General features: G+C 42.5%; 1 protein-coding gene across 4 annotated transcripts; it reads left to right on the top strand.

Annotated features, from left to right (window-relative positions):
• Positions 1-6,220: 6,220 nt before the first annotated feature.
• Positions 6,221-14,390, top strand: LOC112262038 (heterogeneous nuclear ribonucleoprotein Q). 4 transcript variants are annotated; one of them, XM_024437710.2, is made up of 12 exons: positions 6,221-6,373; positions 7,840-7,999; positions 8,740-8,858; positions 9,262-9,369; positions 9,496-9,609; positions 9,852-10,028; positions 10,132-10,267; positions 11,068-11,273; positions 11,483-11,632; positions 11,733-11,854; positions 12,041-12,405; positions 13,080-14,390. In XM_024437710.2, exons 2-12 carry the CDS (start codon positions 7,852-7,854, stop codon positions 13,103-13,105), a joined length of 1,671 nt encoding a protein of 556 aa, XP_024293478.1. In that variant the 5' UTR covers positions 6,221-6,373; positions 7,840-7,851; the 3' UTR covers positions 13,106-14,390. The 4 variants fall into 4 exon arrangements, with proteins under 4 accessions (XP_024293478.1, XP_024293477.1, XP_024293475.1 ...); XM_024437707.2 differs by lacking the exon at positions 6,221-6,373 and adding an exon at positions 6,455-6,591; XM_024437708.2 differs by lacking the exon at positions 6,221-6,373 and adding an exon at positions 6,456-6,591 and having other exon boundaries at positions 12,041-12,378.
• Positions 14,391-14,553: the final 163 nt, after the last annotated feature.

Here is a 14,553-nt window from a genome sequence, read left to right as displayed (position 1 = left end):
GCCCGAAATGCCAGATGGCCAGTCCACCCCTGGCTATGTTGTCATTATTCAAAATCCTAGATGCACTCTCCCCATAATTGCATGTGATTTTTATTTTGCTCCAGACATTTAAAAAAATTCAGCTGTTTGGTAAATTTCTATTCCAAATATGTTCCAAATGGGTTCCCCTTCTCTGACCAAATTAACTCATGACTCAATTATGTTTTATCAGCCAGGCTTTTAACTTCTCAATATTGGCCTATTGCATCTGACATGGAAACAAACAATACTAGGTGATGATTGATACCAAAAGAGTGCAATATAAAGGGTAGGTAAACAAGGGAGTAATGAAGACCAGGTGTGACTGATGACGGTTGCCAGGTGTATGTAAAGATGGCTTGCCAGGACCGGTGGTTAGTAGACCGGTGACGTCGAGCACCGGAGCGGAGGAGTGGACGTGACAGTACCCCCCTCCGACAAGCGGTTCCAGGCGCAGGACATCACCGGCCAGGAGGACGGGCCCGAGAGCGAGGAGCGGGCCGATCCGGACGACAAAGGTGGAAATCTCGGCTGATGTTGGGATTTAGAATGTCGTCCACCAGAACCCAACACTGCTCCTCTGGACCGTACCCCTCCCATTCCACCAGGTACTGGAGCCGACCCCCACGGCGTCGGGAGTCCAGGAGTGATCTGATGGCATAGGTGGGGCTCCCATTGATGTCCAAGGGAGGTGCGGGGGTGTCGTCGGGGTTGAGCAAACACCGGCCTGAGGAGGGAAACATGAAAGATCCGGTAGTTAGTAGGGAGTTGTAATCTGTAAATTACCTCGCTGACCCTCCTGAGGACTTTGAACGGCCCCACAAACCAGGGACTCAGCTTCTTACAGGGCAGGAAGAGAGGGAGGTTCCTGGTGGAGAGCCAGACGCAATCACCAGGATGAAACACAGGAGCCTCACTGCAGTGGGAATCCGCCTGCTCTTTCTGGCGGCGGACGGCGCGCTGGAGTCTCACGTGGGTATCGTTCCATACCTCTCCTGTGCTCCTGAACCAATCATCCACCGCAGGAGCTTCGGTTTGGCTCAGATTTGATTTGCGTCCACGGAGCCAGGGCTGGCTGATAACGCAGAACACACTGCACGGGAGTCAGCCCGGTGGAGGAGTGTTGCAATGAATTCTGGGCGTAATCAGGCCCAGTCCCCCTGCTGGTCCTGGCAGTGGCTCCTCAGGAACCTCCCCAGTTCCTGGTTCATCCTCCCCGCTTGCCAGTTAAACTCGGGGGTGCCCGGAAGTGAGACTGACCATGACCCTCAGCTTCTCCATGAAAGCCTTCCATACACGTAATGTGAATTGGCGGCCACGATCAGAGACAATATCCTCGGGAAGGCCATAGTGCCGGGAAGACCTGCTGCAACAGTGCCTCATTGACCTGGAGAGCGGTAGGGAGACGAGAAGGATGAAACAAAAGTATTTAGAGAATCTATCCACTATCACCAAAATGGTGGTAAAACCATCAGAAGAGGGGAGATCAGTGACAAAGTCAATGGACAGATGAGACCAGGGATGCTGAGGCACAGGAAGGGGAAGGAGTTTCCCTGCTGGAGCGTTCCGGGGAGATAGGGCGAACAGAACAGGAGTTGACATATCAAGTGATGTCCTGCACCAAGGTGGGCCACTGGTACTTTCCAGAGATGGACTGAATGGTGCGGGTAATACCTAAATGTCCAGCGAGGCAGGAGGCAGGTTTTCGAGTAATATGCACATGGATACAATTTCTGTGGATTACCTTGACATTTAAAACAGGAAAATGGTCCAATTAACACACTTATCAAGAGAATATCCCTGGTCTTCCCTACTGCCTCTTATCTGGCGGACTCACTAAACACAAATGTTTAGTTTGTTAATTATGTTTGAGTGTTGGAGTGTGGCCCTGGTAATCTGTAAATAAAAAAATTTAAGAAATGGTGCTGTCTCGTTGGCTAAATATAAGCAATTTCAAATTATTTATACTTTTAACTTTTGATGCTTAAGTATATTTTTGCAATTACATTTATACTGAAGTATATTTAAAACCAAATACTTTTAGACTTTTACTCAACTAGTATTTTACTGGGTGACTTTTACTTGAGTCATTTTCTATTAAGGTATATTTACCTTTACTCAAGTATGACGTTTGGGCACTTTTTCCACCACTGATCAGAGCTAACACATTCATTCAATGTAATAGAGCTGAGCTCTTTGACTTTCAGGCTACGATGTTTTTGAATGTAATGTAAAAGATTGAAGGGCACTTGAAAAGAAACCAAAAGAACTAGCTAGAGCCCTTCTTCCAAATCTTCATTTAAATGACAAATGCACAGCCTAAACTGTAAGTTACGGAGAGTAATGATCTAGCTAGTTAATAACACAGAATATCATGATTTTTGGAGGGAAACATATTAATCAAATCTACTTATCCTACAATACTTTAAAATAGTTAATCTCTCACTTTCTCTACACAACTGACTAGGTCATAGGTACCAATGCTTTGTAATAACCAGAGTATAAAACATAACTAAAGTAGTACAAACATATGTTTAGCTCCATTCGTGCAAGGATCCCTATTCTCGAGGGACAGTGGAAATCAGACCCTTGAATGGGAGATTGAGTAGATACGTGTGTTGTAGAGTCAGGTCACTATCAAGGTCAGCTTTCCCTGCCTATAAATTTACCACTGAGATGTGGAGACATACAGTGGCCATATGTGAATATTTAGGAAGTTCAGAAACTTCTTCCAACCACCCCTTCAAGCTACACAAATTGATTATGAGTCATCCATGGGTGACATATGCAGAAAGAATAGCATATTTTACAAAGATGGCTTGCTTAATTAATGCAGCATGTCCGGCTTCCGTCTGCCAAGTGAATTAATTAGTTACAAACCCATCATTCTTAGGGTCCCGTCTTATGGTGAGCCTAGAGCTCATAAATGACAAGGGCCCTGCACAATGACATTGGTCATGCCCTTTGCTCAGGCTCCACACCTTATGAATAAGCAAAGGGCATGCTCAAATGGCTCTGGCAAAATATGTAACTCTGGGCATTCAAGTCAACTTCTCATGGTTTGTGATCAGCTTGTGGTGGAGGATGTCATGTGATCATGACAGTATATAGGGGCTATGATACAAATGTGATACAGCCAGCCATTAGCCTACTGAGAAAAGGTCTCAGTAAGAGGATTTAAAAGCATAAGTGTGCTCACAAGTGCCGGTTTAGCAGCACAATCTTTAAAAAACCAAACCACAAGTTGTCTTGATTGACTGTTGTCAGAAGAATAGCAACTTTTGTTTCCAACTTTTTTAGGGCCAACGACTATCACAGCTATTTATCAACAAATCGAATTAAACAGTCAAACTATACAGGATTTCGTGATAAGAGTGGCGGTCTCTGGAATGAACACTTTGCCTGATCGCTTGTTTGGTTGAACTTCTTTGTTTACATCGGATGTTTGTGAGAACAAGCCAATGAAGAGGGTGACATGCTTTGGTGGATAAGGGGATTGTCAAGGGTGTTTAACTACGGTTCTCTCTCCTGTCAACCAAGGATGATTTCAACTCCTCCCTAGAAGCAGGATCGTAATTCATTAGGCACCAAACAGATGAAAACAGACTGGAACCAGGAGGTATCTACCTAAACTTGTCCAATAAGAATCAATTGTTTTTATTTTCTGTTGCGAAACATTTAAAGTTTTGCACTAGTGAATACAACCCTGCATTACCAGGACAGTTAGACTGAGACAATAATATCGGCCTCTACACCTCAGAGGTTTGCAGTAATTAGTGTGTCTGATTATTCTTCAAAAGAATATTGAGTGAAATTCAATAGGATCTGAACTGTGTAGGTTAAAAACGTGACTGACACATACTAGTTACTATGATGTCTAAAAAATTGTAATTTAGTTGAAAATAGCATATCCCAATAGTATCAAACACGGCCAACTCATTTTTAAAAGATAATGAAAAGGATTGAGGTTAATTCAAGGTAAATTCATGCATTTCAGTAATGGGATTGTTCAATTTACTGTTGATAATCGGTCATGTCTAGATGACACCCACACACACACACACTTTCACACTCACTATATATGCTGCTGCTACTGTGTATTATCTATCCTGTTGCCTAGTCACTTTACCCATATCTACACATACATAGGTACCTCAATTACCTCGTCATTTTTTTAGGTCAATACAATCTCATCCAGAGTTGAATTTGAGGGTGGTAGAGCATACTTATATGATATGTTTCTTCATTTGTAACATTATGTGATTTCAGAGGTGGCACCACAGGTCCAAGATATGTTGGGGGAGGGGGGTATTTCAATAAACAGTCAGGATACATCATCTCACATTTTATAGTTCCTGCAATATCTGTTGTGCAGACGGGGGGTCCTGGGGCCCAGAGTTTTTCCTGATCTCTGCAGTGGTTCTCAAAGGCTAACCCATTTGTGGTTCTCAAACTTGATTAGGTGAATCTGAACATCTAACACAAAATTGGAAAGCATCCTAACCAGATAAAAGCCAGTAATTCATGTATTTGATATGTTCCAAAACATTTTTGGCAACAACTGATTGGAAAATAGAACTAACATGGCAGAGTTTGCTTTATGCAGGTTAGACTCCTGTAGGCCTTTGTTGCTGTAAGTTGCTCACTCATCACTATTTTGTCTATTTAATTCCAATCAATTTTTTATTTTTTAAAAATTGAACCTTTTAACTTGGCAAGTCAGTTAAGAAAAATTATTATTTACAATGACGGCCTATCGGGGAACAGTGGGTTAACTGCCTTGTTCAGGTGCAGAACGACAGATTTTTACATCGTCAGCTCGGGGATTGGATCCAGCAACCTTTCAGTTACTGGCCCAACGCTCTAAACACTAGGCCCCGGATTGATACATTTTAATACAAAACCAAATTGGATCACATTCACATTTTCTCTTAACACAAATAAATGGGCTGATTTTAGGCTGTAAATACATGTTTGGGCTATAAATACATGCTGCAGTAGTTTGTGTCGGGGGGCTAGGGTCAGTTTGTTATCTGTTTGTTATATCTGGAGTACTTCTCCTGTCCTATCCGGTGTCCTGTGTGAATTTAAGTATGCTCTCTCTAATTCTCTCTTTCTTTCTCTCTCTCGGAGGACCATGCCTCAGGACTACCTGACATGATGACTCCTTGCTGTCCCCAGTCCACCTGGCCGTGCTGCTGCTCCAGTTTCAACTGTTCTGCCTGTGATTATTATTATTTGACCATGCTGGTCATTTATGAACATCTTGGCCATGTTCTGTTATAAACTCCACCCGGCACAGCCAGAAGAGGACTGGCCACCCCACATAGCCTGGTTTCTCTCTAGGTTTCGGCCTTTCTAGGGAGTTTTTCCTAGCCACCATGCTTCTACACCTGCATTGCTTGCTGTTTGGGGTTTTAGGCTGGGTTTCTGTACAGCACTTTGAGATATCAGCTGATGTAAGAAGGGCTATATAAATACATTTGATTTGATGTTACCGCTTTGTTTACAGTGGGCAGAGGCAATCGGAGCGAAAATGCTTTTCTTGCCTACCTGCAGCTTTGATTGTTCTCAGTAGGCTAATTAACTGAATCACAGATTAATTGTGCAGAATGGGCAAATCATGTGACAAATTAGCTTCAATAGTCGTTTGTCCCTTTAATCAAGGCTAGTTAATATTTTGTATTAAACTGAATCCAAAGTGTTGGGGCATATGCCAGCTCATCTGGTGGCAGCCCTGCTGTGTTGATCTCTGCAGCATGGATAGATGGAACTCGCCACATAATGATACAAATGAAGAAGCTATCTCGACATTTTTAGATAGTATGTCAATGTTTAGACAGTAGCTATCGACGTTTTTAAAAAATCGTGGCGGGAATGGCCTTCCATACAAAACCTTGATCATCTGCCACTCTACTAGGCAAGCCCGTGCATGGGTGTCTAAGAAACCCCATCGATGAGAAAAAAACTCGCGGCGTGAACGGGTTTTCGCTAGTTACCACTGCCACAAAGTTATAAACCCCGCCTTGTTCTATAATTAATCTTCTTAACATGTTATTTTGAACCTAAACCTAACCACAGTGCTAACCGGATGTCTAACCCTAACCTTAAATTAAACCCCAAAACCATTTTTTTGTTTTAATTAATGTTTACGAAAGCCATTTTAAAATAATTTTTACTTTGTGGCTGTGGTAACTAGTAGAAACCGCGTGAACGTGGCAGCCATTTTACATCCTCAAGAGTGAATGAGTGGAGCCGGACCAGTGCCGGGAGTTTTTACACTTTTTCCTCTTTTAATTCTCACATTTTCCTTCCGAAACAATCAACACCATACAAGTTGGTGATCCATCGGCAGGTATGATGAATACTACTAACTGGTCACGTGATCATAGTACAATGTATAGCTAAAGTCTGTGAGCTTGTGGTGTTTCAAACAATGTGGAAACTGGTGGTTGGGACGGGTTCTACAGACCGGCTTTTTGAAAATGGACTCTCCCTATGTGGCGGCACGTTGACAAACCACGAAGCTAGCTAGCATACTACAAGAAGGCCTCTGTTAAACCAAAGATGCTGGTAACATCAACCTATGACATTCGAGACAAATTATGTCAACCAGCAAGTTACATATGAGCTATCATGTTTTTAATGTTGCTAAATAGCTAATTTAGCCAAGTGAGCTAATTCTGACAGATCATGAATGACACATGTTCATTGTCACGGGCTAGCCCAGCCCGTGGCTAACCCAGCCTGCCAAGGAGCTATCAGCAACGCGTGAGCGTGCAAACTTCAAGAGGATTGCCTTCTGCCATAGTTTTAATGCAACTCGTGAGCTAGTTCTTCAGCTAACCAATGTTGGCTAATAAAACATTTCATTTCATCCCGCCAACGTAGCAAACTGGCATGCTTAGCTAGTAAGGTTTGTTATTGCGACTTGACAGCGTGAGGACTATCATTAGCTAGTTAGTACCGCATGCTATTATTTAGCTAACATTGGTTAGCTAGCTAACGTTAAGTTGTTGGGCTATATACAGTATTTGGATAACGCAGCTAGCTAGTTGACGTTGGCTAACGTTAGGCCACAATGCTAACTATGCGTTTTTGGTTGATAACTACTTAGCAACCCAGCTAAATGGATTAGTTAGATATTGGCTGCAATGAAGACTTGGCATGAACTGAAATAACGGGAGTTCAATTTGACTTACATTTATGCTCGCTAAGTTTGCTTACTAATTAATACAGCGTCAGTGGCTTGAGACAACGTATCAAACATTTGTTATAACCATTGTTAATAGTTAGTCGACCACGTAGTATACTCCTGTACACATGCTTGTTGACCGGCTTGCTAGCTACCGGAAACTGGTGGTAGTTACACTGCCGAAGGAACACGTGTATCAACTATAACGTTAGTTAGTGCTGAAGTCAGCAATCAGTAGACTAATTTATCATCTAGCAATCAGGCCAAGCCCTTGTAAATGTTAGTTAGCGTGTTGTGCAAATGTGTTCTTCAAACCTAGTCAAAGGCGGGAAATATGTAATTGCGTGTACACACATTTTACCATGTAGCCTAGCTAATTGTCCTCACAAATGGAAATAATTAACGTATGCAGTTAAACTTTTTTTTAAATCATTGGTATTCATAAGTGTCAGCATTATCAAATTTGATAGACAAGCAAAATCAAATATTGTAATTCAAATGTGACCTGATTCCACTGTAAGGGACCACATGGACCCATGTGTGCCTGTTGAACATGACATCCCCCAAAAGCTCTCAACAGCCTTGCACTTGACCCAGCATTAATTTGGCTCATTGCATTTGCACAGATTTCTGGAGACATGGCCACAGAACATATTAATGGAAATGGTCCAGAAGAACCAATGGATACCACTGCTGCAGTTACCCATTCTGAACACTTCCAGACTTTATTAGAAGCTGGTTTACCACAGAAAGTTGCTGAAAAACTAGATGAAATTTACATAGCAGGTAAGGCACACTGAATACCCAGCATATTTGTATACATAATTAAAAATGTTGCTATTGCATGTGCTGTCATGTATTACATTACATTTTGAATGTGGGAATTGGGATCCTCAAGCAACTTTTTGTGGTTTCCTACCAAAATGGGTACTGCAGTGTTATGAAAAAAGAGAATTTGGACACCACCAATATCGGTGTGAAATAAATGTCATGTCTACATTTCCGTTGTCTTAGAGGTACATCTGGGCAGAGACCACTGGCGACACGGCCAGTGTTGTGTTTAAGAATTCAAGTGTATCAGCACAGATGAGCGGCGAGTTAGGCCACAGTTCGGCGGAGGTCTCTCTGTACAGTCTCAGGCAGAGAATTCAGCCAGATGGGCGCATGCAAGAACAATGGCAGCAGCTGTCGGTGGCTGGGACAGGTGATGGGTCTTCCAAGAGCAGAATGTGGACACGCTCATTAGGAACGCACAGTGCAGAGGACTGTTACATCACATCTGTTGTGATTAGTTCTGCAAGGGTTGAAGGTGCTGTTACTCAATGCACTTTGTCCCAAAAAAATCTGACAATGTTATCTGAAGTATGACTGCATTATTCAAGATTTCAGAGATCCCCAATGCAGTTATAGCCACAAAAATAAGAACTTTGATACCTCCAAACATGCATTGCGGCTAGATCCGTTTTGAGAAGATATCCCGTAGTTCTGTTCCTGCTAGTAATGGATGTTTTCTGGTGTCTCCTCAGGTTTAGTATCTCACAGTGACTTAGATGATAGAGCGATCGAGGCTCTGAAAGAGTTCAACGAAGAAGGTGCTCTGCAAGTTCTGTTGCAGTTCAAGGACAGCGACCTCTCACATGTCCAGGTATGTTTGGAGGGGGACGGCGTAGTAGAAGTTGGGTCAGCTGCATAATTAGTATGAAAATGTATGCTCACTACTGTGTCGCTCTGGTTAAGAGTGTCTGCTAAATGACTCAAATGTAAATGATTAGACTGCACTGTGCGTCTTTAAACAAAATGCTACCATCTAAAGCAGTGTTTCCCAACCCTGGTCCTTGAGTACCCCCAACAGTACACATTTTTATTGTAACCCTGAAGTAGCACACCTGATTCAACTTCTCAACTAATCATCAAGCCCTGAATGAGCTAAATGAGGTGTTTGTCCAGGCTACAATGAAAATATGTACTGTTGTGGGTACTTGCGGACCAGGGTTGGGAAACACTGCTATAAAATATGTATTGATTATTGTTATTTTTTTACTCAACAGAACAAAAGTGCCTTTCTTTGTGGAGTTATGAAGACATACAGACAGAGGGAGAAACAGGGGACCAAAGTCTCAGACTCCAGCAAAGGACCAGATGAGGCCAAAATCAAAGTATGGTTTTAACAAATATTCTTGAAATAAGCGATCGTAGAGATTTTATAAGGGTATCATTATTTTATGACGTGCAGTTGTTCTCTGGAGGGTGTTTGACCTGAATTATGTTATTTAAATGAACAGGCCCTGCTGGAGAGAACTGGCTACACACTTGACGTGACAACGGGTCAGCGGAAGTATGGAGGCCCTCCCCCGGAGTCGGATCACTCAGGGACACAGCCCACGATCGGTACAGAGGTATGTCTCTACAATATTTAAATAGTGTTCGATTAGTGTGTAATAGTTTTCCTCAGTGTGGATGGTGTTTCTGCATTCTGTGTCCAAATGATGAAATCATGTACTTTTTCCTGGAGTGACTTCAGTTGCATTGATGGTTTACCGCTAAGATCTGACTGGACACATTAATTCTGTATTTTGGAGATTTATTTTAACAATGTTTCTTTCACACCAAGATAACCTCCATTTTGCTATCATCTCAGATTTTTGTTGGCAAGATCCCCAGAGATCTATTTGAGGATGAGCTGGTACCTCTGTTTGAGAAAGCTGGGCCCATTTGGGACCTGCGTCTGATGATGGATCCACTCAGTGGCCTCAACAGAGGTTACGCCTTTGTCACTTTCTGCACTAAAGAGGCGGCACAGGAGGCTGTCAAGCTGGTATGAAAAACTTGTGGTAAACTTCTCTCCTGACAGAACAGTAGGAATGGAGAATTTAAGCCCACCCAACAATGTCATGAACTCTCTTATCCTCTCCCCACAGTGTAACAACAATGAAATTCGACCTGGCAAACATATTGGCGTGTGCATCTCTGTGGCCAATAATAGACTGTTTGTTGGTTCCATCCCCAAGAGTAAAACAAAAGATCAGATTGTGGAAGAGTTTGCTAAAGTCACAGGTAAGGTTGAATGATCCTCTGGACATTTTGAAGGGCCAGTCATGTTGTGTTGGCAAAAGTGATTGTTTCCTTGGCTTAGCAGTAACTTTGACAACTGTCTGTAGCTGTTGCCTTACTATCACTGAATGCACCAATCGTGATCAAGCACTAGAGCAGGGCTGCCCAATCCTGGTCCTGGAGGGCCAAAACACCTTTGTTTTTTGTTTCTACCTGGCAGTTAATTGCAATCACCTGGTGTCCCAGGTCTGAATCTGTCCCTGATTAGAAGAGGATGAAAAACAGTGCTTGGTCCCTCCAGGACAAGGATTGGCAGGCCTGCACTAGTGTGTTAGATTGCGTTCATTCTGAGTTAAGAGTTATGTGAGGGCTATATATTGTAATGTAATAGTTCATTCCCAATGTGATGGTTCTGTGTCCAAATGATGAAATGCATATATTCTACCCTGGAGTAAATCTGTTTACGCTGATAGTTTACCGCTAAGATCTGACTGGACACTTAACTGGGCACAAATCAACAATCTCTTGAGACTAATGTCCAAAGAGAACAGCTGTGTCAAATAAAGGAGACACTAAATGTTTTGAGTAAACTGAAGGGAACATTCTTTGATTGCATAAAGTCTTGAATGTGAAATATTCTCTTCTGGTGCCAACTGCTGTATGCTTTTCAGTAAGGTACTCAGAGTTCAATTTTTTGACTTGGCATTGCATATGGAGGCGCTAGAGCGAGCTGTCTGGTGCACTGGTCACTGTTCAGCTAGGATACCCTTTATGCCTTTCCCTTTCTGCCCCTCTTTCAACAGAGGGTCTTAACGATGTCATACTGTACCATCAGCCAGATGACAAGAAAAAGAACAGAGGCTTTTGCTTCTTGGAATACGAAGACCACAAAACTGCAGCTCAGGCCCGCCGCAGGCTGATGAGTGGCAAGGTCAAGGTGTGGGGGAATGTGGTGACTGTGGAGTGGGCCGACCCCATAGAAGACCCTGATCCTGAAGTCATGGCCAAGGTATGGGGAGCAAAGATAACATGGCTCATTTTGCTTGTGAATAAATTGTGATTTGATTTTTGTTCTGTCTATCTGTAAACTTGTAGACGAACACTGATTTGTGTTGGAGGCTGTTGACCAAGGAGTAAGAATAGAGGTAACCACCCGTGTCTGAGAGCCAGAAACGGATTTACGGGATTGATAACCCACCACTACTTTTCCCCTCCCAGGTGAAAGTGCTGTTTGTCCGGAACCTTGCGAGTACTGTAACGGAGGAAATACTTGAAAAGGCCTTCAGTCAGTTTGGCAAGTTGGAGCGGGTGAAGAAGCTGAAAGACTATGCCTTTATCCACTTTGAGGAGAGAGACGGAGCAGTCAAGGTACAGGCTGGAGTCTTTATATTTCTCTAATGAGAGTATCACGAAATTGTGGTAAAAATTGCAATTTTTTTGAATAGTTATTAAACTTGCATCTTGACAGGCCTTGGCCGACCTGAATGGGAAAGACCTTGAGGGAGAGCACATTGAAATAGTCTTCGCCAAGCCACCTGATCAGAAGAGGAAAGAACGCAAAGCCCAGAGGCAAGCGGCTAAAACACAAATGTAAGCAAACCTTGATTTGCAGTTATTCGAGACCTTCATTATAGTTACATTGTTGGGCGGCCTTTCATCATTGAGTTCTCTTGAGTGACTGAACAGAGAAGTTTAAAACATGAAAAACATAAAATTCTCGTGTCCTGTATGGTTACTAAACAAGTGCATATCCTCTCGCCTACCCATTCTTCACAGGTATGACGATTACTATTTCTACGGCCCACCCCAGATGCCACCTCCCACAAGAGGCAGAGGACGAGGCGGCGGCCGTGGTGGCTATTCCTACCCCCCTGACTACTACGGCTATGACGATTACTACGATTACTATGGCTACGACTACCACAACTACCGGGGCGGCTATGAAGACCCCTACTATGGCTATGAGGACTTCCAATCTCCCGGCCGAGGACGATCCCGAGGCGGAGCCCGTGGTGGTGGTGTCCTATCCTCCCGGGGCCGTGGAGCCGTCACGCCCAGGGGCAGACTAGGGGGTTTCTCCCAGCGAGGAGGCAGTGGCCCTGGATCAAGCAGAGGTGTGCAGGGGACCAAAGGGGCACTGGGTAAATGGGGACTAGCTGTGTCAATGTCAATGCAAATCATAGCTGATGGCAAAGTGTTAAATGCAAACATACTATTTGGACAGGACTTTTTCCCCCTTAACTTGAATTACCTTTTTATAGAAATATTATTTTTTACCTGCATTTGTCTTCCTTATTTGGCATAAATTGACCCACGGTGTGTGAGAAGCCTAGAAAAGTAAGGAATCAGTCATACAGATGGGCCCATTTTTATTTTTACTTTTGAAAGCTGGGCTAGATGTCCCTCACATTAAATTGGAAAAATGTTATGTATGCAAATGTCTTTAGCTTTATGTCCAAATGATGAAATACTTATATTCTATCCTGGAGTAACTCTGGTTATGCTGATAGTTTACCGCTAAGATCTGATTGGACACCTTGGACATTTTAGGTTATTGTATACATGACTAGAAGACTTCCTCAGATTTGTGTCCATTGATGGGCAAGTATCCTTATTCTCAACATTTGAAGACAACTGCCTTGACTGATGTCACCTTTCAGAGCACCAACTCTGAAAGGTCTGTTCCTCTGCATATTTAGATTAGCATATATTTAAATCTGCATATTAGGATTACCCTGAACTAGTTTTATATAATGTTAAATGATTGAATGTCATTAGTGATGATTATATTCTGTATCTGTTGCTTGGCCAACAGGGAAAAGGGCTCGAGGCCGATCCTGACCTGTCACTATGAAGACTGACCTACTGTGTTGGGTTACACCAGAAGCGGCAACGGATACGGATGGATAAGTCAGCGAAATGGTCCAATATTCCAGCCTTACAGAAGCATCTCCCCCAAACTGCCACCTAAACAATCACCAGATTATTTAGATACACACACACACACACCCCCTCCCCCAATGCCATTTTAGATAATTATTGAAGAATTTGCACTTTTTAAGTTTTAGTTTGAAGTGGCTCAAAGGAGCTTGATGCTATTGTATATTTTTGTGCTAATCGGAATTTTTATTGTCGGAATATCCATGTTAATCTTAATCGTTTGATTTGGATGTTTGAAGAGAACATCTGCAGGTTTTGGGTGTGACCACCAGGCATGGATAAGTCAGGCATTCCAGGAAAGTGGTTCTTTTCAGAACTTGTCTTTTAAAGGGTTGGTTAACTACCTCAGTACAGAGGATTAAACTACCCTGCCTGTACTGTAAATAGGGAAACTATATTGATGAAAGCAGGGCTTGTTTCCTACAAAATATGCACAAGAGCAGTAGAACAACCGAAAGTACTTAATGTAATATAGTAATTTTGTTGCAGTTCTGACACTGCAAACAGTCAAACTGGCCGTGCAAAATAATTGCATATGATGAGCCTGAACAAGCCCTGCTTTTATCCTATTTTCAACTGAATTAGCTGCCTTGCTTATTCAGATTATTGTAGTTACTGGTTGTATAGTTTGGAAAATGTTACTTTTGTAAAGGCTTGAACATCAACGAAGGCATCAACTGCCTTTTGAAAAAGCCCTGCAGTGTCCCTTTGCCACTCCAATGGATAAAAAAAAAAAAAAGAATAGAACATAATTATGTTCAGTCAGTTACACCGACCCCCCCATTTAGTTTAAAAGAAATGTCCCAATCATGTGAAATCTTGAACAGTCCCCCTCTAACTCTAAGCCAGCTACTATTTAGTTAAGCCACTTGATTGAAATGAATTGCCCGTGTGCCTGTAGCTGTTTCAGGGGGGTGGGGGGTCGTTGTCATTGTGGTCAAAGGGATACTGCAGCTATGATTTGTATTCCATGTATAGCAAAAAGGATACCGAACTATTCATCCGGTTTTGTACACAGTTAACTCCCTCAATAAAATCATTACAACCACCTTTTGAAAAGATGTTAGCAGTTTTAAACCATTGTTGGTGGCCAACAACGTTTTTTGCATTCCTGCAAATAAATTGTTTTATACTGTAAAATGGAGGTGAGTGTAACTTATTTTTGTAATAAAGTTTTTGATTTCTATCTGTGTCTTACTCTCTGTATGACTTTCTGTTGAACCATCTCAGTTATGCACTGATTATAGCATAGAATTGTAACATCCTTTTCTGATTCACACAACACAGTAAGCACTACTTTCTCACGCAGGGATTCTTCAACCAGAGGCACATGTGTACTGTCCTGTGAT

This window comes from Oncorhynchus tshawytscha, linkage group LG11 (genome assembly GCF_018296145.1).
Source record: "Oncorhynchus tshawytscha isolate Ot180627B linkage group LG11, Otsh_v2.0, whole genome shotgun sequence".
NCBI classification, from domain to species: Eukaryota; Metazoa; Chordata; class Actinopteri; order Salmoniformes; family Salmonidae; genus Oncorhynchus; species Oncorhynchus tshawytscha.
Note: the sequence above shows the minus strand (reverse complement) of the source record. Positions and strands in the feature narration are given on the sequence as shown.